This window comes from Nelusetta ayraudi, unplaced genomic scaffold (genome assembly GCF_046127955.1).
Source record: "Nelusetta ayraudi isolate G7.1 ecotype Tasmania unplaced genomic scaffold, CSIRO-AGI_Nayr_v1 ptg000017l, whole genome shotgun sequence".
NCBI lineage: Eukaryota > Metazoa > Chordata > Actinopteri > Tetraodontiformes > Monacanthidae > Nelusetta > Nelusetta ayraudi.
In genome coordinates this window covers 1,979,919-2,004,150 of record NW_027466067.1, presented here as the reverse complement: position 1 = coordinate 2,004,150, position 24,232 = coordinate 1,979,919, and the positions used below count along the sequence as shown (strand labels likewise).

The 24,232-nt window shown below is 41.8% G+C and overlaps 2 protein-coding genes across 7 annotated transcripts; one reads left to right on the top strand and one right to left on the bottom strand.

The window, feature by feature from the left end:
• Positions 1-2,606: 2,606 nt before the first annotated feature.
• myl6 (myosin, light chain 6, alkali, smooth muscle and non-muscle) lies at positions 2,607-6,428 on the top strand. Its single transcript, XM_076024651.1, has 6 exons — positions 2,607-2,717; positions 3,030-3,057; positions 3,925-4,068; positions 5,181-5,351; positions 5,435-5,512; positions 6,224-6,428. The coding sequence occupies exons 1-6, from the start codon at positions 2,715-2,717 to the stop codon at positions 6,250-6,252; spliced, it is 453 nt and encodes a 150-aa protein (XP_075880766.1). The 5' UTR covers positions 2,607-2,714; the 3' UTR covers positions 6,253-6,428.
• A 764-nt stretch (positions 6,429-7,192) lies between these two features.
• Positions 7,193-19,998, bottom strand: smarcc2 (SWI/SNF related BAF chromatin remodeling complex subunit C2). Of its 6 annotated transcripts, none has more exons than XM_076024644.1 (26): positions 19,844-19,998; positions 19,055-19,174; positions 18,877-18,962; positions 18,654-18,735; positions 18,222-18,314; positions 18,055-18,124; positions 17,905-17,974; positions 17,650-17,725; positions 16,561-16,805; positions 16,355-16,479; positions 16,198-16,251; positions 15,910-15,947; positions 15,696-15,829; positions 15,506-15,577; positions 15,299-15,412; positions 15,061-15,214; positions 14,374-14,490; positions 14,215-14,277; positions 13,874-14,132; positions 13,068-13,229; positions 12,905-12,966; positions 12,628-12,772; positions 11,840-12,003; positions 11,599-11,733; positions 9,725-10,106; positions 7,193-9,106 (listed from the first exon to the last, which is right to left on the bottom strand). In XM_076024644.1, exons 1-26 carry the CDS (start codon positions 19,952-19,954, stop codon positions 9,042-9,044), a joined length of 3,198 nt encoding a protein of 1,065 aa, XP_075880759.1. In that variant the 5' UTR covers positions 19,955-19,998; the 3' UTR covers positions 7,193-9,041. The 6 variants fall into 6 exon arrangements, with proteins under 6 accessions (XP_075880759.1, XP_075880762.1, XP_075880765.1 ...); XM_076024647.1 differs by having other exon boundaries at positions 12,652-12,772; XM_076024650.1 differs by having other exon boundaries at positions 13,098-13,229.
• Between the last annotated feature and the right edge of the window lie 4,234 nt (positions 19,999-24,232).

Below are 24,232 nucleotides of genomic sequence, written 5' to 3'. Positions count from 1 at the left end.
AACTTGAATGCGGCTTTACAAATTACATGTTGTATTTTGTGATCATCCTCAAAATGCAGGGTGTTTAAAGGGAGCATGTATATATATATATATATATATATATACATATATATATATATATATATATATATATATATATATATGTATATATATATATATATATGTATATATATATATATATATATATGTATTTATATATATATATATATATATATGTATATATATATATATATATGTATATATATATATATATATATATATGTATATACATATATATACATATATATATATATATATATACACATATATATACATATATATATATATATATACATATATATACATATATACATATACGTATATATATATATATATATATACATATACGTATATATATATATATATATATATATATACATATACGTATATATATATATATACATATACGTATATATATATATATATATATATATATATATATACATATACGTATATATATATATATACATATACGTATATATATATATATATATATACATATATATATATATATATATATATATATATATATATATATATATATATATATATATATATACATATATATATATACATATAAAGCTCAGTTTAGCGCATTTGGCTGTGTCCATTAAAGCATGTATTTTTCTTCACCACCCTTGCACTTTTTGTTCTCTATTTTGTTCTTCTCTTTACTTACTCACGGCATGGCTAATAAGAAGTATTGTCTCTAGTTTTTGAATTCAAAACAGCACCTTGTGCACCTTGAGAATCCAGTTCAGAAATGTTTGTTTAGGAATCAGAATACTTTATTAATCACCAAGGAAAATTACCTCAAACTTATTTGGCAATATTCTTCCAGGGTAAAAAATATTTCTTTATTCCAGACCCAAGAGATCCATATCACAGTTTAAAAAAAAGGGGGAAGACATAGAGAGAAAAATAAAGAAATAAAGAAATAAAGAAATAAATAAAGAAGAAAAAAATTCACCTTGTTTAATGTCTAATATACAGACTTGTTTGCCAGTGACTCCACAGCTTGGAAAGAAATCTCACAGAACTGTGTACAGGGTTCACCAGAACATCAATCAAATTGTTTTGTGTCTCAGACACCCTACACATAAAATTATACATCAGGTTGCGTAACACAGCAGGGCAAGCAGGTACCCCAACGCTAACAAACATATGGCTTGCACTGCAGCTTCTTGGAACTCTCAGCAAGAGCGTCATGCCATCATTGTATGCCACTGTAAGTTTTCTAATACTCCCCTGTTGAAACCGACACCACAGCTGAGCAGTATACAACGGTGAACAATACACTTTGAAGAGTGAGATCTTCACTCATACAGAACACATTCCAAATTTCCGACAGAGCATATTTGCTTGGGCACACAGTTTCCGCCGCTGCCTATGAATATCCTTGTCATCAGACAAGTCATCAGAGATGATATGGCCCAAATATGTAATCTCACTACACACACTGAGCACAGTGCCAGCCAGGAAAAAGTCAGGGAAGGTGGCCTGTCTGTCCTCTCTGGTTCTAACCATGTTAATCTTACTCTTTTTAGCGTTACACTTTATATCAAAAAGCATGGCCATAATGAGAACACACTTTCAGCAGCTGTTGGAGACCAGCACTGTAAGGACTTAAGATTACCAGGTCATCAGCATACAGAAGGTGATTGATTAAAGTGTCACCAGCCCAACAACCTGTACCACATGCATTCAGCAAAATAGACAAATCATTCATATACATATTAAGTTTATCCAAGTAATTTAATTTAAGTGTTTTTCTCACCCTGGGCAAATAAGGGTGATATCAGTATACATATATATTGTTGTGTTGTTGTTGTTGTTGTTGTTGTTAGGTATTATTAAGTACAGAGTCAAGCGGTCGAATTTTAGATTGCAGCACTCATTTCCTCACTCTCCCACCTAAACTTGCATGTGAACTAAAGTGGCTTTCCAACTCAAAAATGATGCAACACACAATAAGCCGGTTGAGTTCTACAGCGATGAGGTTTGCAGTATGAATACACCCATCCCAACTATTGGCTTACCTTTTAAGAGCAAGTTTACATCATTATGACGGATATTGAACGGTACTTTTTTTTTTTTTTTTTTTGATCTGTTTGTTTTTGGTCCTCCTGAAGTCATAACAATGTGACCTTTAACTTGATAAACAGGAGCCAGGTGTGATCACAAGGTCTCGGTTTGCTATGTCTGTTACAATAGATACACACCTCAAAGACAACACTTCAGACGTGTTTTAATATTACCTGTCGGTAAGTCCGTGTGAACAGTGGCTGGCCTTTTGATTTTTCTTTCAGTTTCAAAAAATCTGTCTGACAATTAAATCGACGTTTTTTTTTCTGTGTCTTCGCAAAGGACACAGAAGTACGCAAGGTCGAGTCGTTTCAAGAGCTAACACTGAGGAAATAATGGCAAAAGAGAGAATGTGCAGGTGAAGCAAGATAGTCGGGACGGCACAGGCAACAAATCCAAACAACAACGCAATGTACACCACACGCGGTCTCATTTGATGTCGACGAAGTGCCGAGCCCAGTGATTGGCTGCTGTCATATAAAGTGCCGTGACATCATCAGTGATGATGGGGACGTCAGACTCGGGCTAGCAGAGTGAAGATACAGAACATCTCGCTTGGGCTCCGTCGGCCATCCAAACCAAACGTCGATATGGTAATTATTATTATTTTTTCCCCCCCCCATGATATACAACCGGATAGGTCGTTGTAATTTGTGTGTTTCACGAACGCGGTCTCGTGTTTCCATTTTTGAATTTTACGGTCAAGTTAAATGCGCAATTTATTCCAAGCTTCTTCTCTCACTAAGAGCTAGCGTCATCGTTAAGCCCTTTAGCTACAAACCTTTAGCATCGATGCCGCTAATGGAGATTAATGGCACTAATATTAGTCCTGTGGCGTGTTCCCAATCGTGTAACATCTAACGCTAACCATTGTTCCCCTGTCCATTTAACCCTGGCCCGACCAGTCTGACTTCACTGAGGACCAGATCGCGGGTGAGTTAGCATCAATGCAGCGCTCTCCTTCTGTCTTGATGTGTTTTCATCGTAGCGTCCCAACTCTTCTGTTTTCTTAACGGCTTAATTCGTTACTATGACCAGCCTGTAGCCCCGGCCGTTGTCTCCGCAGACGGCTGTATCTTCCAGGTAACCGAGCAGATGTACAGTGTGGGATTGCACCGTGTGCTGTTCGAACTCAACCACTAGCTTTCTTTCCCCCCCAAAAAAAAGTAACCCCACAAATGCGGTGCGAGAAGCTGGAAAGGCTCCTGCAATGTTCCTGCAGCCGTTGCTCCAACGTGCATGTTTGGGTGTTGGTCGAGACCTTGCCTTCAGGCGTTGCAAAGAAGAAGTAGCTTTTGTTTAGTGTCCCTGACTAAAAGACCATTTCGTTAACTGTGATGCATCGTGCCAAATGTTTCATGACATATTTTAACATGGTGTACGGCTCGTTGCAGTTGTAAACGGATTGTTCCTGCAGAGACTGGACTTAATGACGTTAACTGACTTGGTCCTCCTTTCTCTAACACGGACTCTCACACATTGCTGCAACATTTATGGATGCACTAACCTTAAACACACTGCCATGAATCATTTGTCTTTCACTATGGATTCGTCCACTGTTGTGTTCCATGCATGAGCAGAGTTCATTAGCTGCTTGATCAAATAGTTGAGGGGATGACCAAATATGGTGTTGTTACCTGGTGCACAACCATTCACTTTGTGTGCCTTAGAACCAGTTATTGTTTTATTTAGGCATCCTTGTTTGGGTTTTGCATATTTGTGATTCCAAACCCTGCTCCGTGTTTACCTTCGACTCCAGAACTTCTTGAAGACATCTGTGTCTCTCTGTTTCCATGTCAGAGTTCAAGGAGGCCTTCCAGTTGTTTGACCGGACAGGCGAGGGGAAGATCACCTACAGCCAATGTGGTGACGTCATGCGGGCCCTTGGCCAGAACCCTATCAATGCCGAGGTGCTCAAAGTTCTGGGAAACCCCAAATTAGAGGGTAAGTTGTGACTGATTGTGCAATTGCAAGGTGTTGGTTGGCTTTTTTTTTTTTTAAATTCATGTGTGGTGTCTGCCTTGACACTGGTTGCCCCAGGTTCATTCCCTGGCCCGGTCGCAGGGGTAGCGCTTGAGTGTCCTTCGTGAGCTGCTAACAAATGCAAGGGTTGCATCAGGAAGGACATCTGGCAGAGAAAACTGTGCCAAACCAGCCGGTACTGCGACAGTCAGATGAGCAGACTCAGCTTTTCTTTGAGCTAAGACAACCCCAAGCTCTTCAGAGATGGCCATTTTAATCAATACAAGGTTCTCTTTTGAAAGTAGTTGGATTTTTTTAATGCATTTGTTTGAAGTTATGTGTTTTTTTTTGTGTTTGAAAGTGAAAAGCACAGTGAGTTCAAACTTAACCTATAATGACTGTATTTCTTTTCATAATAATAATTTAAAAAAAAGCCCAAACTTAAAAACAACAAATGTCCCTTTATCCTACAGTATGTTACTGACTTGCATTACCAGTAAATATAGACATGATATGTAGCTTTAAGAAAAATATTGTTGTATGTTGAGCGAGTCGAGCTGCTCTTTTTGTCAACAAAATTATACTTCATTGTTTTGTTTTGTTCTGACTTTAGGGGATTAAAAAGTCCTGTACAAAACGACATTTACGCAATTATTGTTATTACGCTTTAAAAAAAAAAAAATAACAACCTTCAAAAATAAAATAAGAGGGTAAACATCCATCCATCCATTTACCATCACTGCTTGCCTTCACTCAGGGTCGCAGGTGTTGCTGAAGTCTATCCAAGCTGCCTTCGGGCAGAGGCTGAACAAGTCACCTGTTTATTGCAGGGCCACATAAAGCCATTTACACACACACACACACACACACACACACACACACACACACACCTGCAGCCAATTTAGACTTCTCAGTTCGCCTCACATTAATGTATTTGCAGTGTGGGAGGAAGCCGGAGACCCCAGACAGAACCCACACGGACACGGGGAGAACCGGCTGTTGAACTTACAACCGTCTTGCTTTGACGCCACTGTGTTGCCTGAGGATTAACACACTTGTGTGTTTTGTTTTGTTTTCTTCTTGTTCTCTCGCAGAAATGAACAAGTTACTAGATTTCGAGCAGTTCCTGCCCATGTTTCAGGCCATCACCAAGAACAAGGACCAGGGTTCGTTTGACGACATCGTTGAGGGTCTTCGTGTCTTCGACAAGGAGGGAAACGGCACGGTGATGGGAGCGGAGCTGCGTCATGTTCTCACCACGCTTGGTAAAATTATTCTTTTTTTAAAGTGTTTTTTTTTGTTTGTTTAGTTTTTTGACAATTTTTATTTTGTTTTCTTTGTGATGCAGGGGAGAAAATGACTGAGGAGGACGTAGAGACTCTTTTAGCAGGACATGAAGATGCCAATGGCTGCATTAACTATGAAGGTAACCTTGCACGCTTCAACTGTTGCGGAGAGTGGCAACCAATCTGGGCAGAGGTCTGCAGACACTCTTACTGCGCCGAGGCTGCATTCACTGTTTGTCAGATTTGCTTCTGGGTCTGATTTTAATGGGCTAAATGGAAACAATCAACAGCAACTTCGCTTGAGAGGAGAAACTCTGAGCCAGGTGTGCAGAATTAAGTCATAAAGGAAATAAGTGAAACGGGGGGTGGAGGATCAGACCTCTTTCTGCATAAGCAGTCTGGTCGACCCGGTCACCCCAGTCTGAGAAGAGCTGATCTCTTGCAGCTGTTCTGTAACCTCTTCCTGGTGTAGGAGTTCGCCCATCTATAATTCAGAGGGTGGTGTTCTTTCCCCTGGCAGACCTCCTTCACATTTTACATCACATAGGTGTCCATTACCCTGTAATTTATTCATTGTGTTATTGTGTAGTTAAATTAACATTTTGAAGTAGGGCATCGACGGTGATGGAAATTGTTGGAAATGCCAAAGTTTCACGGCTATAAATTTTTTAAAATTTTTGGCTTGTACAAAAAAACAGTTTGACATGAAATAATGAATAAATGTAAAAAAAAAAAAAAAAAGATGATGTAATATAAGTGTATGTCAGGCCTCGATGGAAACTTGTGTCATTTCACATGGAGTTGGAACCCAGACGATTGATCTTTAGTTTCCCCTCCTCCTGTCTTCACAGAACTCGTCCGGATGGTGATGAGCGGTTGAGCGACTGACGCACTGCTTTGGTTTCAACTTTGGATTCATTCCTAACTGTTTTATTTTTTTTTCTGTATTGTTTGTCATTTTACCCCCTAAATCCACATCTTCCTACCTCCAGCATGTTTGTGTTGTTGTTTTTTCCTGACATACTTTTTATTTAAAAGTGCCTTTTCCGTCCAGTGCAAACCAATCCTTCATCTCATCTAATTGTCATCTCATGCCGGCTCATCTCTGAGTGTCATTGTGGTTTCCAGAGATGGTTGGCAGCAACATTCCCTCTCATATTTTTTTTTTTTTTTTTTTTTTTGCGTCTTACATTTCTGTTGGTCTTGTCATCCCCTGTTTGAATGGTTATGATGATAAATGCTGAATGTTGCATTTATTAGTGGTCAATAAAAACTTATTTCTAAAGCGATTCTCTGTCACTCAACTATGGCATCTTTTCCCACGGAATACATAAATAACTGGGAGTCCGCAGAGCTGTTTAAAAGTATCACTGAAAGTGAAATCTAAGTATTGTCATCAAAAGGAAATGTCTGCATTTATGAGGGCATTAGAGCAGAGGTGTCAACTCAATACACAGCAGGGCCAAAATGTAAAACTTGGACAAAGTTGCAGGCCAACATAGATATTTATTGAAAACTTTTCCTTCAGATAGAACTGTGAATCTTTTCATATGGACCCAAACAAGTTTTCCTTCAACCTGAATAGGTAACAAATATAATCATGCTGCGCCCCCAAATTTGGCGCGCAGGCCAGAGTTTGACCCCCCTGCATAAGAATGGATGAGTGTTTTCTGAACTGCCTGCAGTGCGGTGTCTAGTGGTGTAATGTGTCTTAAACCTTTAAACCCAGTAGTGTAAGAGGCAGTGTGAGCCTCTCAGGGGGTCTCATCAGAAGTGTACGAAGGCAACACACGACAAAAACAACACAACTCCACACGGCACTGATTCCTCTTTGCGTCTTTATTTCCTCACCGACACTTTGGAATTGAGACCCAACCTTTTTGTCGTGGCTTTTTTTTTCTTTCTTTATTTTAATACAAACTGCCAGAGTTTAACTGCCAGAACATGGTGACTATAGAGGAAATTTTGAACTACTGTTTAATAACCAATGAAACTGCTGCTGCTACCGTCAGCGTAGTGGGAAAAAAAACATACAGAAACTGAACGGACACATTTTCATATCACAAAATCCACACGATATAGTAATAACACGGATGAAAAGTCCATTGATACTCTGGACCGCGGAGGGCTCTGCGATACTGGCGGACTGACGGACACCAACTGGATCACCACCTGACTAGATGATTCGTTTGTGACGCACGACGTCGTGCGTCACGACGAGTGTGGGTTTTTTATTCTTTTTCTTTTTTTTTTTTCATCTTCAACCTCTGTGACAGCACAAGGCACAGAAAATAAAACTGAATGGTAATGTGGTGAACACTTTTTAATGGCATGCCTACACACACACATACACACACATACACACGCACTAGCACGCGTACAGTCAAACCCTAGACAGATCCGACAGATCTTCCCACGATCATACACACAAGTCGGGAGGGTAAATACAGGCAATAATATTATACAGGTGCTAGGTTGGCATACCTGAAGAAAAACATAGAAAAACAGTAACAAAAAAAAAGAAGGTAGAATATGATTATGATTGTGAAAAAAACAACAACAACATTGCTTTTGAGCAACTGACACAAAATAAAGAAGTAACGTGGTCGCTGGTGGAAATGTTACTCCCGGGACTTCATTTTCACTGAACGGAACAGAACTACATTCGTCGCGAAACTACCACCATGGAAGCTCCGCAAAAACACCTTCTTCTTTTCTTTTTTTTTCCCTTTAAGTGCTGTTTTTAAAGAGGGGCATCGGTAAGACTCATTTAAGGAGAGCTGTCTCCTGGATGATCATCTTATGCTATCAGCACTTAAATTATAATCAACAGCAACAGGCCAAAAGCTGTGGTTTTGTAACAGAAAATCCTGTTTACAGTACATTTTCACAAAAGCAACTTTGTGTGATTTCAACATCGGCTTAAAACACCTTTTTTTTTTTCATTCATTACAGACATCCCAACCCTGTAGAGTGACTGTTGTTCTTTGAAAGAGAGATAAAAATAGAGGAAAATGTAATATTCCCAATACAAAACCTTTAGTATGAAAAAAGTATTTAAGACAAAATGATGATATAAGTGCTTAAGTTCAATTCCGCGGATGCTTCAAGTCTTTCAATGAGACCAAGGGAAACATGTTAAAAGTGCATTTTACATATACTTCAATTAGTACCTTTAATACTGTGGGGGGCGGGGGACAGTGGCCTCTGAGAGAACCATAACACAGGAAAAGTAAATGCAAATTCCCTTCCAAAATACTGAAAACACTAGATGAGTCTTTTCTTTTCTTCTTTCTAAGTGCCAGCAGCTAAGAACATCCCAGTTTACCAAATGTCAGTATTCAGCATGAAAAACAATGTTTATACTGAAAAGGAAAAGGAGTTTGTTTTTTTTCTTCCATCCTCTAATTAGCTGAATACAAGGGACTTCTTTTTTTGACAAACAAGTCAAAGTAAATATGGTCAATTTTTTTTTTCCTTTTCTTGTCAGTTTACTATTGGGAAAAAAACAACAATACAACAATAATGATAATAATAATGATAATAAAAGAAGAAAAAAAAAAAAGAAAAGAAAAGCTCAACATGTGGAATGTGTTTTCTCTCTTGGTTTATGACGCCTTCATTTCAGGTGTGATAGGCAGGACTTTGAATGGCCAGTCGCTCCAATTCTCACTGTGTGGGCGGGACTGGAGTCACGGGGTGAACTGCTTCCACAGGGAGGGGGGCAGGAGGCTCTGTGAGGGGGTCGCAAGGAAGGACAAGAGTGCATTTAATCACAACAAAAAGATGATTATACAGCAATACAAGCAACTCTCCCCTCCCGTCTTTGTATTAGGGATTACAATTAGTTTTGATCATCATTAAAATGTTCAGTTGTGACAAGTAGGCAAGCAGTTGTGAGTTTGGTAGTTTGTTTCCTGACACTGGTGCGGCAATCGCACTTCACCCAATGCAATCGAATGCAAATAGGTAACACACACACAGCTAAAACAGCAGTTGAGGAAATTGAATTTGGCCTTTAATAGTTCAGTGTGTAAAATTAGTACGGAAGCCCTGTACTTTGAGGAAGCCCACCTGACAGTGCTTTTCATAATAGAGGAACTGCCAGGTGGGCTTCCTTAAAAAATGGTGGCGCAAGATAGCAGCTAACTAGGAGCAGGACCCTTATTGCTCTACGTATATTCTTATATATATTAGAATCGTTCCAAGGGAAGGAAAACCAAATGACTTTTATTGTACTGCAATTATACACTTTTATTAATGTATATATGGACAGTATATTAAGCTTTTACCGATATAAAAATAGTAAATCAGGCCAGATTTGACACACTGGACCTTTAATCTTTACGTACCGAGTCCAGAAGTAGTGCTGGAGCTGGAGTTTGAGCTGGAGTGGGGGGCGGAGGGCGGGCCCGGGGGGCCGTGGGGCGAAGTGTGTGCGCCCTGGGCCGGCTGGGACTCAGGCGCAGGGGCAGCGGAGGCAGCGGCAGGGGGCGCCGGACTGGGAGCGGGCTGCGAGGCCGGCGTGCTGGGAGCCGTCTGAGCGGCGCTCTGGCCTGGCGCCGGGACGGGGACAGAGGCAGCCTGGCTGGAGTGGGGGGCGCCTGCCTGGCTGTGCTGCTGGTGCTGGATCTGCTGGAAGTGCTGCTGACGGGCCCTCATCTCAGCGTACTTGAGCTGCTCCATGTGGAAGGACTGGCGGTCGGCGAGCAGCTGCTGACGCTGGTATTCCAGCTGCCAAAGATGCCAGAATGCAGCATTTAGGGTTTTTGCTTCTTGGAATAGAAGAGTCAGTCGTCTGATGGTATTTTACAGCACGACGCTCGTCACGTGCAGCAAACACCAAGAGACGACACTCAGGACAACCCACATTAATATGGAACGTTAGCGCTAATAAATACAATGAACTATAAGAATGGAGAAGATGTGAATCTAAAAGATATCAAGTAAGACTAATATGCAGCAACATTTTAATAAAGTCACATTTGTGGTTTAGTTGAATGCCTTTTGTTGTTACAGTCAGTTTTTCGGTGTACAGAAGTAAAAAAAAAAAGTTCTCAGACATCCTTCATATTTTACTGAATTTATTTAATGACAATTATTGTCATTAAATATTTGCCATAGATTTTTTTTGTGTGTGTGTGTTTCAAAAGCTTTGGCTGCACCAGAGGCCCGCAACCAGGTGGAAATTATCTTGTTGTTTATTGTTACCAAGACAAAATTAAGAAAAATGAATTCTTGTGGTTCATTGTCATCTTGCTGAAAACATGCAGTTCTCTTTGGATGGAACAGTGCATGTGCAGCGTGTGGGTGAATGTTGGTGAGTTGTGCTGTAATGAACTGCCCTTGTTTAACGACTGATTCTCAGCACAACACAGTACGTCATAAATGCACGAGGTGTCCAAAAACCTTTGTCCACCACTGTCTTCCTCCACGTGTGTCTCAGTGTCTTTGTCAGACCCAGGGCAGTGTCACATGACAGCTTCACTTGCTTTTACAAATGGACTGTACTGGGGATGCAAATTATGGATTAATCGTTGGTTGATTGACCCTATCGATCGATTAAGGGTTCACTGAGAAACAGCGATTTTTCTTGAGAACTTAAATTTTACAATGTAAAATGTGTGAGGAACACATTATTTAACCCTTAAATAATGTTGAGCGTCTAATGTGAGTTTTTCTTTTACTATTTTTACATTAGAGAAGAGTAAAAACACCCTGAACATTTATCCTCTGACTTTAAGTTGACTTCTAATGGGTCAAATTTCAACTTTTTTTCAATTTCAACATTTTTTTTTTTTTTTAAAGTAACTGGGTGTAGGTATACAGGTACACACCACACCATTTAACAAAAAAAAATATCCTGTGTAAATATCTTCAATTAATTGCAACTAATATCAGTTAATCAATTGAATTCTTAATCGACAATTACCGGTAATAGACAATCAATGAATTGCTAACATCCCTCGACTGTAGTAGTGAAACAGCAGTGGATACGATTTCATTTACTTACACCTGCAGGGTTGTTTTTTTTCACATATAATATTCAAAGGTCCATTGCTGTTTAATTTCGACCAATAACACTTTTCTCCATGCCCTCGTCTCTTTTTTTGCCATTAATATCACTTTGTGGTCTTGTTAATAAGGTACCTTTCATTTTTCATTCACCGTGAATGACGAAGGTCCTGTTACATCCCCTCCACGTATCCCACAATCCTTCACTCACCGCCTCCCTCTCTCTGTCCATGATGGTTTCCAGTTCTTCAAAGTGTCGCAGTTTAATCTCCAGCTTCTTCATCTGTGTCTCCACCAGCAGAGCCACCAGGGACTTGATCTTCCTCTCCTCCACCGCTGCCAGGTGCTGCCGAGACGGGACAGACGTTAGAGGGAGTGATGACAGAACGCCGGGAGGATGCGGGAGGGGGGGGAGGGGTAGAGGGGTGGAGGGGCTGGCTGCTGAGGTTTACCTTGGCTTTGACTGCAGCGGCGGCGAGCGCTGATGCGGCGGCGGTGGCCAGATTGCCCTCCCCGACCTCTCGCTCCACCTTGGCTTTCCGCTCGCCTTCGCCCTCCGACTCTCGCTGGCCCTCCTCCGCTCCCTCCTTCTCATCCTTCTCCTTCTCCCCGTCGCCTGGCACGACACAAAACAAATCGCTGACTAGAGGTGGGAAGTAAGTTATTCAGCAGGTATCGGTACTTCACTTGAGTATCTACTACCTACATTTGTACACAAATATCTGTGCTTTCGACTCGGTACAGTGCTTTTATACGTTTGTGTTTAAAAGTCTTTAAAACATTGAAATTCTGTTAAAAGTAATGAATGAAATCAGGAAGTGGATCATATTTTAGAGGGGGATTATCTTAGAATACTTGGACTTTGAGGTCACTGTTCAGTGCATTTTCAGTATGGAAAAAACAAACGTTGAAAATAACATCAGCTATTGTTCAGAAATTATTATCAAAAACATAAAATATAATGGCTCACAGGTTATCACAATTATATAATACTATATTAAGAGTGTAAAAGCTGCAAAATTATCAACTGTATTGTCTCATTAATGGCAAACATAAAATGTTTTTTACTTTTTACTTATTTAGTACATTTCATGACCTCTAGTTTCTTACTTTTACTTGAGTAAAGGAGCTGTATGAGTACTTTTACCTTTACCAGAGTATTTTTTTTTGACACAGGTATCAGTACTTTTACTAAAGTACAGAGTGGGAACACTGTTGCCACCTCTGGCACCCGACTCACTTGAACGCATCGCCCGGCTCATACCCGTGTCTGAATCCGTTTTGTCCGCCTCCCTCTCTCCTTCTTGCTCTCTTCCTCTGTCCTCTTCCTTTTTTCCATTCTCCGCCTGCTTCTCGTCTTCTTCCATTCCTCCATTTTTGCTCTCCTGGTTGTTTGGAGAACACACACACACACACACACACACACACACACACACACACACACACGTTGCATCAGCGGGGGGAAAAAAAGGAACGGAAAAAGTCGATGAGGAAAAAAGCCGTTTTGCGGACGCTACCTTGGCCTCCCTCTTCTCCTCGCTGGACTGGCTGTCGCTCTTGCTCTCATCGCTGCTTTCATCTGGGGAAGAAAAGAAACCACGATGACTTCGCCTCGTCGCCGTCTTTCTGTGTTTTATTGGATGCTTCTATGGCAGGTGTACACAAATACATCCACCCTACCAGGACGGTCTCCCTCTTCCAGGCCGGTACCTGCAATGCCACTACCCTCCAGGCCGTAGAGCGGGTCCTGCCGTCCGCTCACCCGCGCTGCCTCCTCCACGCGCCGCACGTGAGCCTCGACCAGAGCCGCCGGCACCTCCTCCTTCATACGAGAGAATTCCTCTGAGGAGAGAGAGAGAGAGAAAGAGACCACGGGCGATTAGCAAGCAATGTCTTTGAAAAGTCAAATCACAGGTTTCCAAAATAGCATTAGCTTCTCTCCCTCGTCGCAAACCAAAAGACAATGTGATAAAATCTGTAAAGAAGCATCAAATTCTACTAGAATTAGAATATATATGTTTATATTAGAGATGCATATCATTGAGTAATTCATTAATGGTTAGTTGATTGACTTTATCGATCGATTGACGATGAATTGATAAGCAGCGATTTTTCCTGAGAAATTTTGCAATGAAAAATATGTGAGGAACCCTTAAATAATGTTGAGGGTCTAGTCACATTAGAGAACAGGAAAAACACACTAAAAATGTAACCTCTGACTGATATTAACTACCCATGTAAAAAAAATGATGGGATTAATTGCAACTAATTTAATTTAATCTATTAAATTCTTAATCGATAATCGATTAATTGTTAATACCCCTAGTTTGTATATATATTAATTTGCCTTTTATGCCCCTCATCTTCTCTCCAATTTCCTGCAGCCCACTGGCGCCCCCTGGCGGCCGCCCACTTTGAAAACCGCTGATTTAAACGACAGTAGTGATCACTGGCAGCTTGTGGGGGATAAGAGCAAAAATTCTCACCCAGAGCGGATTTGGCCGCGGCTGATGCCACGCGTGGGTCGACCACCGAGGCCAGGAAGGCCACTGTGCTCATGACCGGGTTCCCTGCTTGGCTGAACGGTACCGGCTGGTACGCCAGGGGTCCCAAGGAGGAGGAGTTGTCCTCCAAATACGGGTCTTCAATGGGCAGCCGCAGGAAGTGCAGGATGCACTCGTCCTGCGTGCGGCTGCCGACGTGCTCTGAAACTTTGTTCCAGTCGTCCTTGTACATCTCCAGGCCCTGAAGGACACGGCAGTTATCTTCCCACGTCAAAGAATTACACAAATGATCCAGCAGGTTTAGGAGCAAGAGCAACTCGTACCTCGAGCAGAAGTAGTGTTTCTTGTTCGGTCCAGTCCCTCATGGAGCTCGCAGTGCTCTTGCTCTGTGCACACATGTACATGACATTGTGTCAATGTAGGAGTTTGTCGAAAATAATTATAGTGGTCCGATCACTGCAACTTGCGTTTCTGGTCGGTACCTTTGCTGAGCTGGGCTTCTTGCTGTACATGTCGGTTCGCAGGCCGAAGTTTTGCAGGTCAACTGGTTTGTCCTTCACTTTTTCCGGGAAAGACATCATCTGCTGGGCGGCAGGAGTCTGAGGAGACACGGCAACAGAGCGAAGATTCCATGGATCTGTTTACTGTGAACATGACTTAACATTTGCAATTTGCATGGTCACTATTCCTGCATGGCCACCTCACTGTGTTCTAAACTGAACAATTGCTCATCTGGTGTATCTACAATCTACCTGCTGGTTGGGACTCAACACATTTGGCTAAAAACAAGTATTTAACATGTAGAATAATATGTCTGATGTCTTGATGCGTCTTAGTGAGCTTCAATGATGCGAAACACAAACCTAGTTTACTCGATTCAGTCAAATTGTCAGAATTCATCACTCGCTGTTTCACTTGTTGGGAATTTCCAGTCAGCTTGGACATGCTCAGATTTTGGGAGAAAATCAATCAAAGTAAGCGATATAAACGCAATGAATGAAGGAAATGTTGAGTAAACATCTAAACGTGCTCAGGAGATCTGTAATTAACCACGATAGTGACTTTTTCCAGATAAGGGATATTAAATAAAGCCATTTTCATTTGAATAATCTCTTAAACTAAGAGACAGAACACTCATGGTGATCGAGTTGCTCAGGAGTCTCAGAGACCTGCGATGTCTTGGGCTGCAGGGGCACCAGACTGGAGGGGGTGTCGGCCAGCACGTGGAAATGAGAGGTGGGTGGGGGGCCCATGGGGGTGGGGCGGCTCTCTGAGTCCACCTGGTAGTTGATCAGACCCCACTGCTCCAGGAAGGCGTGGACCCTGGAGCCGAAACGGCACAGCGCTGAGCGGGTGAGGACAAAAAAACATCTCATCTATCTCACTTCTACCTCAACCTCCACCCACCTCATGATGGCGCACACGTCTCCTGCCAGGTTCCTGCGGCAGGCGGTGGAGGTCAGGTACTCCTGGGGGTTCAGCCGGTACGTGTCGATCATGAAGTTCCTGTACGCCAGGTATCTGGAAGGAGACCACGCTTGGTTGATTTCAGCCCTAATGCTGCTCTCTCTGTCTCAACTAGGGCTAATATGTTGTTCACTGATGCAATCATACATCTCTGGGGTTTTGGATTTGTTTTTCCCATTGAAGAACTCTGGAAGGGCTCGACGCTCAATGGCGTGAACACTGGGGGAAAGGAAACACAACAGAATGACACAGGAGGTTTAACATGCGTCAATCTGTTTCGTCTTTTGTGATTTCACAAGTTTGGGCTTTAACAAAATAACTTTTTCCCCCCACCGACCTGTTATAATCGAACCAGGCAGCGTAGCTCGGTATGATGATGTGATGGGTTTGCTCGGTCACGTTGTCCTCGTGGAGGTCTGAGCCTTTCACCGGTTCACCCTTCACACTGGGGGATCCCTCCTCCTCTTCCTGCTTCAGCACAGAGAGGCATCAGGGTCCACATTTATGTCTGCACACCCCACTCAGTCTTGTCTCACACCTGTGCGCCTCACCTTGCCCGTGGTTTCCATGGACTCATCCTCTTGCTCGTCTGATTAAACCACAAGCGAATCACGAATTAAGAATTAAAAAAAAAGAACTTTGACAAATCAAAATATGTTCTTAAAATTCTAAAGGCTCTTGCAAAGTGCCAACATGCAATTATGCTAAAACAAATACAAACTGGCTCATTAATATTTGAATTATTTTGCATCAATTACAGCAATTTACAACAACTGGCTGGTAAACCTCTTGGCTTTCATTCCACAGAATGCTACAGGAGACAAAGATCTTCTGCTCACCCATGTCGGCCCCGCCTTTGACCGGAGTGGAATCAGAATCTTTCTTGGAATTATCTGCATGAAGTAAGAACAATGGGTCAACATTCATTATGCAGCCACTTCAAAACACAATTTAATTGTAATAAAAATGTATTTTTCAATGTTTCCACATCTGTACTTGTCTTGGCCGGGGTTCCATCTTCAGAGGCGGGAACAGGCGATGCTTCGTCCAGGTCTTTGCCCAGATCCTCCTGCTCCTCCTCCCTTTGGCCCCTCTTGGACTTGGTGTATGGAGTAGTTGGCCTGACAAACAAATATTGAATTATTTCACCGAGGCACCGGCGCAGCTTACTCTACAGCAAAGGCCTCAGTCCGATGACACACCCCTTCTTGGTGTTCTTCTTCTTGCTCTCCTGCGGGGGAGGGGTTGGGGAAGGTGACGGGGAGCGCTTCCTCTTCTTGGCGCTGCTGGGCTTCTTGTCCCGCCGCTCGTCTGGGGTGGTCACCTCGTCGGTCAGAGTCTTGGCTGAGATTCTCTTCCTCTTCGGGCAGCCCTCACCCACCTCGTAGTCCTCCTCGTTCATCCACTCGTTGTACTGATCCAGATCTAAAATCCACTTGGCGTGGACCTGAGAACAGAGTGATTGAAATATTAAATTCCAGTGCAACCCGACACAACGCTGGCCTTACTGAGTCGTCAACAAAATGCTGTTAAACCTGTCACAGCAAAACTCGACATTGTACTGGTCAATTCTAAAATGTCGTCAATGTAGAACAACTAAAAACACAGGAACAATTGCATTATTTAGATCTTGGATAGGTTGGAAATTTAATTTTAATGAACTTTTGTCTCCTACATGTGAGTACAGGAGTCACTTGTGAGATGTTGAGCAGATAAAACAATGTAAAAGACATTTTGACAGTAAATGAAAACAGATGTGCTTCTTCTGTGAGAGAAACATTTCCAGTGTCGGTAAAGAGAGTGATTTTTTTATGGCAAACAATCCAAGGGTGCTGATTATGAAGTCAGCTTGTGCATAAATATTTGGGTAGGTTGTTTCTCCCACAACCCAATTCTGGCAAAAATCTATTGTCCGGGGAGAACAATGTTCTAAACATGATATAAGGACCGAGGCTGCAGCGGGTTTGCAGTTCAGGGTGGTGCCAGAATCAGCTCTGTTGCTAGGATCACGGTGGCAATAAGAGACACATCTGCTGACAAGCTTGTATAATAAAGCAAAGAGTCACACGCATAATTGTATGAAGAGACTTGGAAGCCTTTTCAAAAAATATTCAATCAGTAAAATCAGCTGTTTCTGACAGCAAATATCGAGCACGGATTTAGATTAAAATACATGGAATTTCATTTTGATTTGCATGACTCAAACTGAAATAGTGAAATTCAAATTTCTTTGGTGCTGCGGGATGCTTGAAATACAACAACAAAAATAACGGTAGTGGTAAAAAAAATACCTTTCTGGGTTTCTCTGGTGTGGGCGGATCCTCCACAGCAGCTTCCACCTCACTGGCTGAGATCCAGGTGTCATAGCTGAATGACGAGAAGGCAAGGGTCAAGGGTCAAGGCACATTACACGTTTGGGCTTGAACAAATAGCCCGGGTAGTGAATTTCAGTCCAAAAAGAACACTTTTATAAAAATGAGCCTAGTCCAGACGCACACGTTTGCAAAGTAGTTAAATAACTGAAATTCTGTCAACTCAGCACCAACCTGTCAGGAAAATACCCCCAGTGGAGCAGCACTTGCTTATCTCTTTTCATCACGGGGCGAACCCACTCCTCTGGAGCAGGATGAGAAAAATAAAGTCATTTTGGAAACTTTGGTCATCCAAACAAATGAGTTCAACTGATGAAGGCCTACCTTCCTCTAGACTGGTGGGGATCGGTACCACAACATAGGAGCCGGAGGCCTTGTCCTCTGTGACTGAGCCCTGAAACAAACAAACAAACAAACAAGTGATGAAACAGATTTGTATTGGTTTGAGTGGGCAGTGGCTATGTATCTTAGTGGAAACCAAGACCCCCCACCTGATGCCTTTTGATGATGTCTTTCAGTTTTCCAAGCAGTTTCGGCTCTATGTCAGGACTTAAGTAGATGACAGGTCTTGTCAAGCAGTTATTCTGAAGTGAAAAAAACAACAACACACAAAACAAAGTCACGCTTTTGTGCACGGTTGGTGTTTGTCAGAATCAGTGGCAGTTGCGGAGGCAAAATTATGTTTTTATTTTCTGTAAATCCACCTGGCTATGAAGTCCTCTGGACAAACAGATGTGATTACAGATATTATATCATTACTGAAAATATGCAAACTTGAAATATTAAGATATTCAACATTTGTTACTTTGTTTAAAACTCCACTTTTTTGCAGTTAAAAAAAGGCATCCATTATAATCTAGGGGGGGGAAGTACCTCAAAATTAGAACATTTGCAAATAACATTTGGACCAGAGACAAACTCACCTGCACCAAAGACTTCTCAATGGTCATGAACATCTCCACATTTCGGTCCATCCTTGACGGATTCTGGAAGTCAAACCTGCGCCTACCAGGAAATTAGACTGGAGTTACACATGAAACAGCAGCATAGCCAAAATCCAACGGTGCGCCTCAAGCATGACACAATTTACAAGCACGTCGGTATTTTCTGTTTAAGCACTGGAGCCATCAGGAAAGAAATTCCTACCATCCTTGATCACTCTTGAACTTGTAAGCAGCAGCCAGAATGTGACAGAGGGCCCCTCCTGACTTGAAGTCCAGGAAACACTTCATCTGCAGAACCAATCAGATTCACAATGTTAGAATAAAGTCTGTGCCCAAGTGTGTGTGTGTATGTGAATGGCAGAGATGAATAGGGGACATACTGGCAGCTTGGTGAGGGGAGGGTTGCTGACATGCCGGCCAAACACCTCCTCCTGGAACTGGAGCAGCTGGACCACCAGGCTGGACAGGGACTTGTTGGTGGGGGGCTCCGCCTGGATGTACTGGAGGAGACAAAACACAGCACATTGAGTCATTGAGTCAGTGACATGATAGTAAGTGGTCCGGATAAGAGTGAGCAGTATCAAAACCCGAAGAGAGCCTCGCTGTCTGCTTTAATTTATTCATAGAACATACGATTTATTTTATATATTTTTTATTTTTCTTTAACGGTCTAACAGTCTTGTTTTTGGGGGGAGAAAATGTGCTTGTTGCGTAAATACTGTGCGCAGACAATGGTGTACGCACGCCAGCAAAGCGCTCACTTGTTCCAGCAGGGCCATGGCTTCAGTGAGCGCGGCGCGCCACTGAGCCAACATCTGGATCTGAGCTGCATTACCGTTAGCACGCCGGCTAACTGGCTAGCTAGCTGGCTGGCCGCCTGTTCTCATTCTAAATGACAAAATACACACTGTTCTAAACCGTGAACTGCTTCGGAGTCGCTTTGCCGACGCCAATATAGCAGGATGCTACCATTCACGACTGCGTATGTTGCAGCTCTCCGCTCAGCATCCTTTTGTATCCCGGCTCTAGTGGATCAAACAGCTGGACGTTGAGCGGCGGCGCCCTCCCTCCTCTCTTTGTCACTGCCTCTGCCCAATAGGTAGGCGCCCGCATTTCAGATTGAAACGTGTGAGTTTCGTGTGTGTAGGTACAAAACATGCTGCCGGTACCTTTTTGTAATTCTTCCCCAGCCAGACGCGGACATTATCAAATTGAGAAACGGTATCAGGCGCTTCGAAATATTTTACATTTGGGCCGCCGTCTTTCTTCCGTACCGCCATCTTTGCCTGCAGACAACCAGTCAACGTCGTCTGCCTCCCAGCGGCCAACGTGTGCAACTGACTGCGACCGCCTGGGCAATAGCGTGACTGTAGTAAGAGCCGATGGACGGCAGGGGGCGAACTTGCGACGAGGATCGTTTTCAAAGCGTGTCTTCGTAACAGCGGAATTGAAAGCGGCCCAAAAGACAAATACAGTATTAATCTTTGAAAATGTATTAAATTACGAGATAAAACGAATTTAAATGTCGTTACATCAGCCACAATTATTCCACTGTGCAAAATATTTACTAAATGTTCAATATTGGAGAGTTGCTATTGCGACAGAACGTCATTCATAGTGTATGGATTGACATATAATTAATAATGGTTTGATTGGTAGAGTTGGTTGTACTTTATCTGTTTTATGCACACTTTCGGTGGACTGTATAAATTACAGAAACATATATAATCTGACAAATTTGCTAACCTGACTACATCTATCATTGTAAACTGACATAACTGACAAATGTGGTCTTGTCTGATAAATTTAAAATCCTGAATAAGAGAGCTATTGTTTACTTCTATAATATTCTACATCATTGAAACATCATCATGTTATTATAACAATAACATTATAATGTAGTGTAGAGTTCTTCTCATACAGCATACTTCGGTAGTTTGCAAGACCAAATCAATACCAGTCTGATGGTGTGCGTCTGTAAGAACTTTATGGACGGGGAGTTTAACACACCACGAAGTGTTGGCAAACCATGCTGTCAGTGACAGTTTTATTTTTGAAAAATAGATATGATGCCACCATCTCAGTACATTCCAGTCTGTCACTCTGCTTGATCCCTCACTGAGAGTGATTCAGTAATTGCCACTTCCTGAAATAGCATTTAAATTATCAGGGAGCAACATGTCTGCGTTGTAAATGAGGAATTCTAAAGGACAATTATACATTTACTATGAAAATTGCCATTTTTTTCTGATTGCTGCAGGATCAGTGAAACTCGCAAAATATAATACGGATACAGGCATTGCAATAAATTACTGCTTTTCTTTTCAAAAGTACAGTTGAATATAATTATCAGTCGACACACGTGTCTCCCGAGATCCAGTTTCACTGTTTTATTTATTTAAAAACAAAATATTATTGAACAAAAGCATTCATTCAAGATGTTCCACCAGTTCATTCAGTTTGACATCTCTATCAGACTCATTGGCAGTTACTTTCTTTTAGATGTTACACTTTGAATGTTGTGAAACACCATCCAAATAATAATTTAGCGTAGCCTTGGCCTTAACTTGGCCTCTTGTCTATTTTCTATTTATGTCTGGCCAAAATAATCCCTCCCCTTCTCCCTCAAACAGAATGTGAATTCACTCAGACTCGACCCAATAGCTTTTATTGTCCATTGAATGGTTTTCCATGCAAACTCAGTTACACGAGTAGAAGAGAAATAAACTTTGAAACCGAACTTTAGGATCAGGCGGCCTCAAAAAAGGGAGTTCAGAAAGACCAGGGAGACCAGAAATAACCGGCAAAGTAATAATCCATCAGACTGTTTTCATGTCTGTGACCTTTTTACTGGATTAGTCAGAGGCTCAAATTACCCTTCATTAACGGAGAATAAGTGTGCGTGTTTCCGAGCACATCTGTGTGCATATCATGACCTGGGTTAATTTGTTAAAGTCCAGAGACAACATCGAAGAGAGTACTGATCCTTGAAGTGGTATTCCACAGACTGTCTGTGTGTGCACATGCGCGCGCGTGTGCGTGCATATCTGTGCAGTGGTGTGTGTGTGTGTGTGTGTGTGTGTGTGTGTGCGATGCATCCGTCAGCGCTGAAGGAAAGAGAGAGAGAGAGAGAGTGAGAGAGAGAGAGAGAGAGAGAGAGAGAGAGAGAGAGAGAGAGAGAGAGAAGCCTATTGATTATTTTAATCCTTCTATTTGTGATTCTGTGATCCTCCCGACTCAGCCCTCCACAGGGGGATTGCTAATGGGCCTGAACGCTTCCCTCCTCAGCCGCTCTCTCCCTGTCCAATTAACTTAACACTAGGATCTTCAAGGAAGGATCGCTGGGGGCACAGTATGGATACAACCCCCTGCGATAGCTGTCCAGCCCAACATCTCTCAAAAAAAGCCTCTGGTATGCACTGCGCCGAACAAGAACCGTCTCATCCGGCATCGCATTATCTCATCCCACAATTAAGCCACCACCTCTCCTTTTATTCCAGCGAGGTGAGAACTTCAGCAACTTCGCCAGGTGTCTGGGCAGAGCGTCGGCAAAGGTGTGGACACCGTCGTGCAAGAGCCGTCTCCAGCCTGGTTGCCATAGCGACAGTAGTCTTCTCCCAAATCTACAATTATTTTATTCGTATTTGCTAATTTTATATTTGACCTTTATTTGATGAGACATTTCAGGCAACCAAAGACTTTATTGTGTGTTAATGAAACACTTTCTGTAACGTGGGGGGGGAAAGGTCAATCCTTAAGATAGAACCGAGTGAGTCGACAGAGGTTCTCGTCATTATTTTAAAAGTGAAATTTATAGCTTTTGCTTTTGAAAGCTGCCTGAAGACCAACGCACAGAAAGTCAATCCCTTTAAAAGCTGCAGTGAATGTTCTGTCTCGAGCTCAAACTCTTTACCATGAAGATTTTGATGTAATATCTAAGGTGTCACAGATTAATAAAAATGTGTATCTGTTGGGGTTTTTTTTTCTAATCATAACTGTGTTATATGCTTCATTTGATCGCTTTATGACTACTTTTCCTGCTGTGTTTGCACCATGGCAAAAATCAAGGGGGTCTACAGGTGTGTACTTCCTGTATTTCACAGTGTAAAAAATGATATAGAGCAGCCAGAAAAGAGAACATGGCACACTTCTTCTGCCTGTGAAAATTAACGACAGAGTCACAAATGTTACTAAAAATGAGTCACACAGCCTATTGAGGCATTTAATAACAAGTTTAACAGATATTAAGATTAAAAAAAAATACTGTAGTTATTTAAACCAATTCAATTAAAATATAGTTTTCCGATTGCACCTCGTTATTCAAGCGGTATGTTAGTAGGAAGACCAATATAAGGAACCAAAAATGAATTCATTTGACACACTGCCATAAAAAGTTGCAATAATTGAAGCCGACGAACCTTTATCATTACCTTCATCATCTTCTATACCCGCTTATTCCTATTCAGGGTCACGGGGGTCTGCTGGAGCCTATCCCAGCTGTCTTAGGGCGAAGGCAGGGTACCTTTTTAAGGTAAATTTGAGTGAAGTGTATTTGTTACTTTGTCATCATATAAAGTAGAATCTCTAAACAACTATGCAACAGTCTACTTCAAGATTTCTGTGACTCACTTTCAAGGGCCTAAATCGTAGAAAAACAAAATCAGATTGTTTATAGATTTTCTTTTTTAGCCTCCGGTAAACAAGGAGACAAAAGACTTTTCTTATTTTACTCTGACTCAGTGATGCAATGAGATGATCCTGATCTTACCGTCACTCATGCACACAGATTTGGTTTGATGTAGTGTGCCAAACCAGAAATCTCTTTCACAGCAAGGATTTATATGAAAGTAAAACACACACACACACACACACACACACACACACACATATATATATGTGTATATTATATACATATATATATGTATATTCGTGTATATATATGTATATATATACATTTATGTGTAGAGCATGTATTCATGCTGTTAAGGACCAAAGATATTTTTTTCCTCTTGGAAATGTTCTGCCTCATACAGCATTTTCACTTTTCAAGTAAACAATCTAGTGATCCGTCCATACTGCACCCGTCTTTATTCGTACATTCGGTTTCCTAAAATAATTTGGTTACATCAACATAATTTTACAATTGTTAAATTACACAGATACAAGGCTCTGACTCAACCCTGCCACCTATTTTCCAACGTACATCCACACTGAATTTTATTTCCAACTGAGTTGCATTCAGGTACATACAAAGACCAGGGATCCCACTTTTGTAGGGTAAAATCGTTTGCACTGACTGACACTTTCCATTCATGCAAATGTTTCGTAACAGTCTTTCGTGAGGGAACAGGATGCTTCTCTGTGGAAGTTTGTATAGCAGATGACTGTTTTCCCAGAACTCAACAAAGGGAAGCTGTCCACCACATTAACAGAAAGGCTGTAAAGCAGAGAAAACATCAGAGTTCTGCATATGACAACAATGAAACATTACCGGTCATCACTTGCATTTTAATCTGCATTTCTACATATTAGTGAAAAGAAAGCTATTTCTCTTTTTT

Bases quoted from the DNA above. Each gene is read 5' to 3' on its own strand.
- myl6 (XM_076024651.1), top strand. The intron at 3,058-3,924 runs GTGAGTTAGCAT...TTTCCATGTCAG, and splicing joins CACTGAGGACCAGATCGCGG to AGTTCAAGGAGGCCTTCCAG. The intron at 4,069-5,180 runs GTAAGTTGTGAC...GTTCTCTCGCAG, and splicing joins GGGAAACCCCAAATTAGAGG to AAATGAACAAGTTACTAGAT.
- smarcc2 (XM_076024644.1), bottom strand. From the start codon at position 19,954: ATGGCGGTACGGAAGAAAGACGGCGGCCCAAATGTAAAATATTTCGAA. The intron at 19,175-19,843 runs GTACCGGCAGCA...TGTCTCCTCCAG, and splicing joins TGGGGAAGAATTACAAAAAG to TACATCCAGGCGGAGCCCCC. The intron at 14,278-14,373 runs GTACCGACCAGA...ATGTGTGCACAG, and splicing joins AGAAGCCCAGCTCAGCAAAG to AGCAAGAGCACTGCGAGCTC.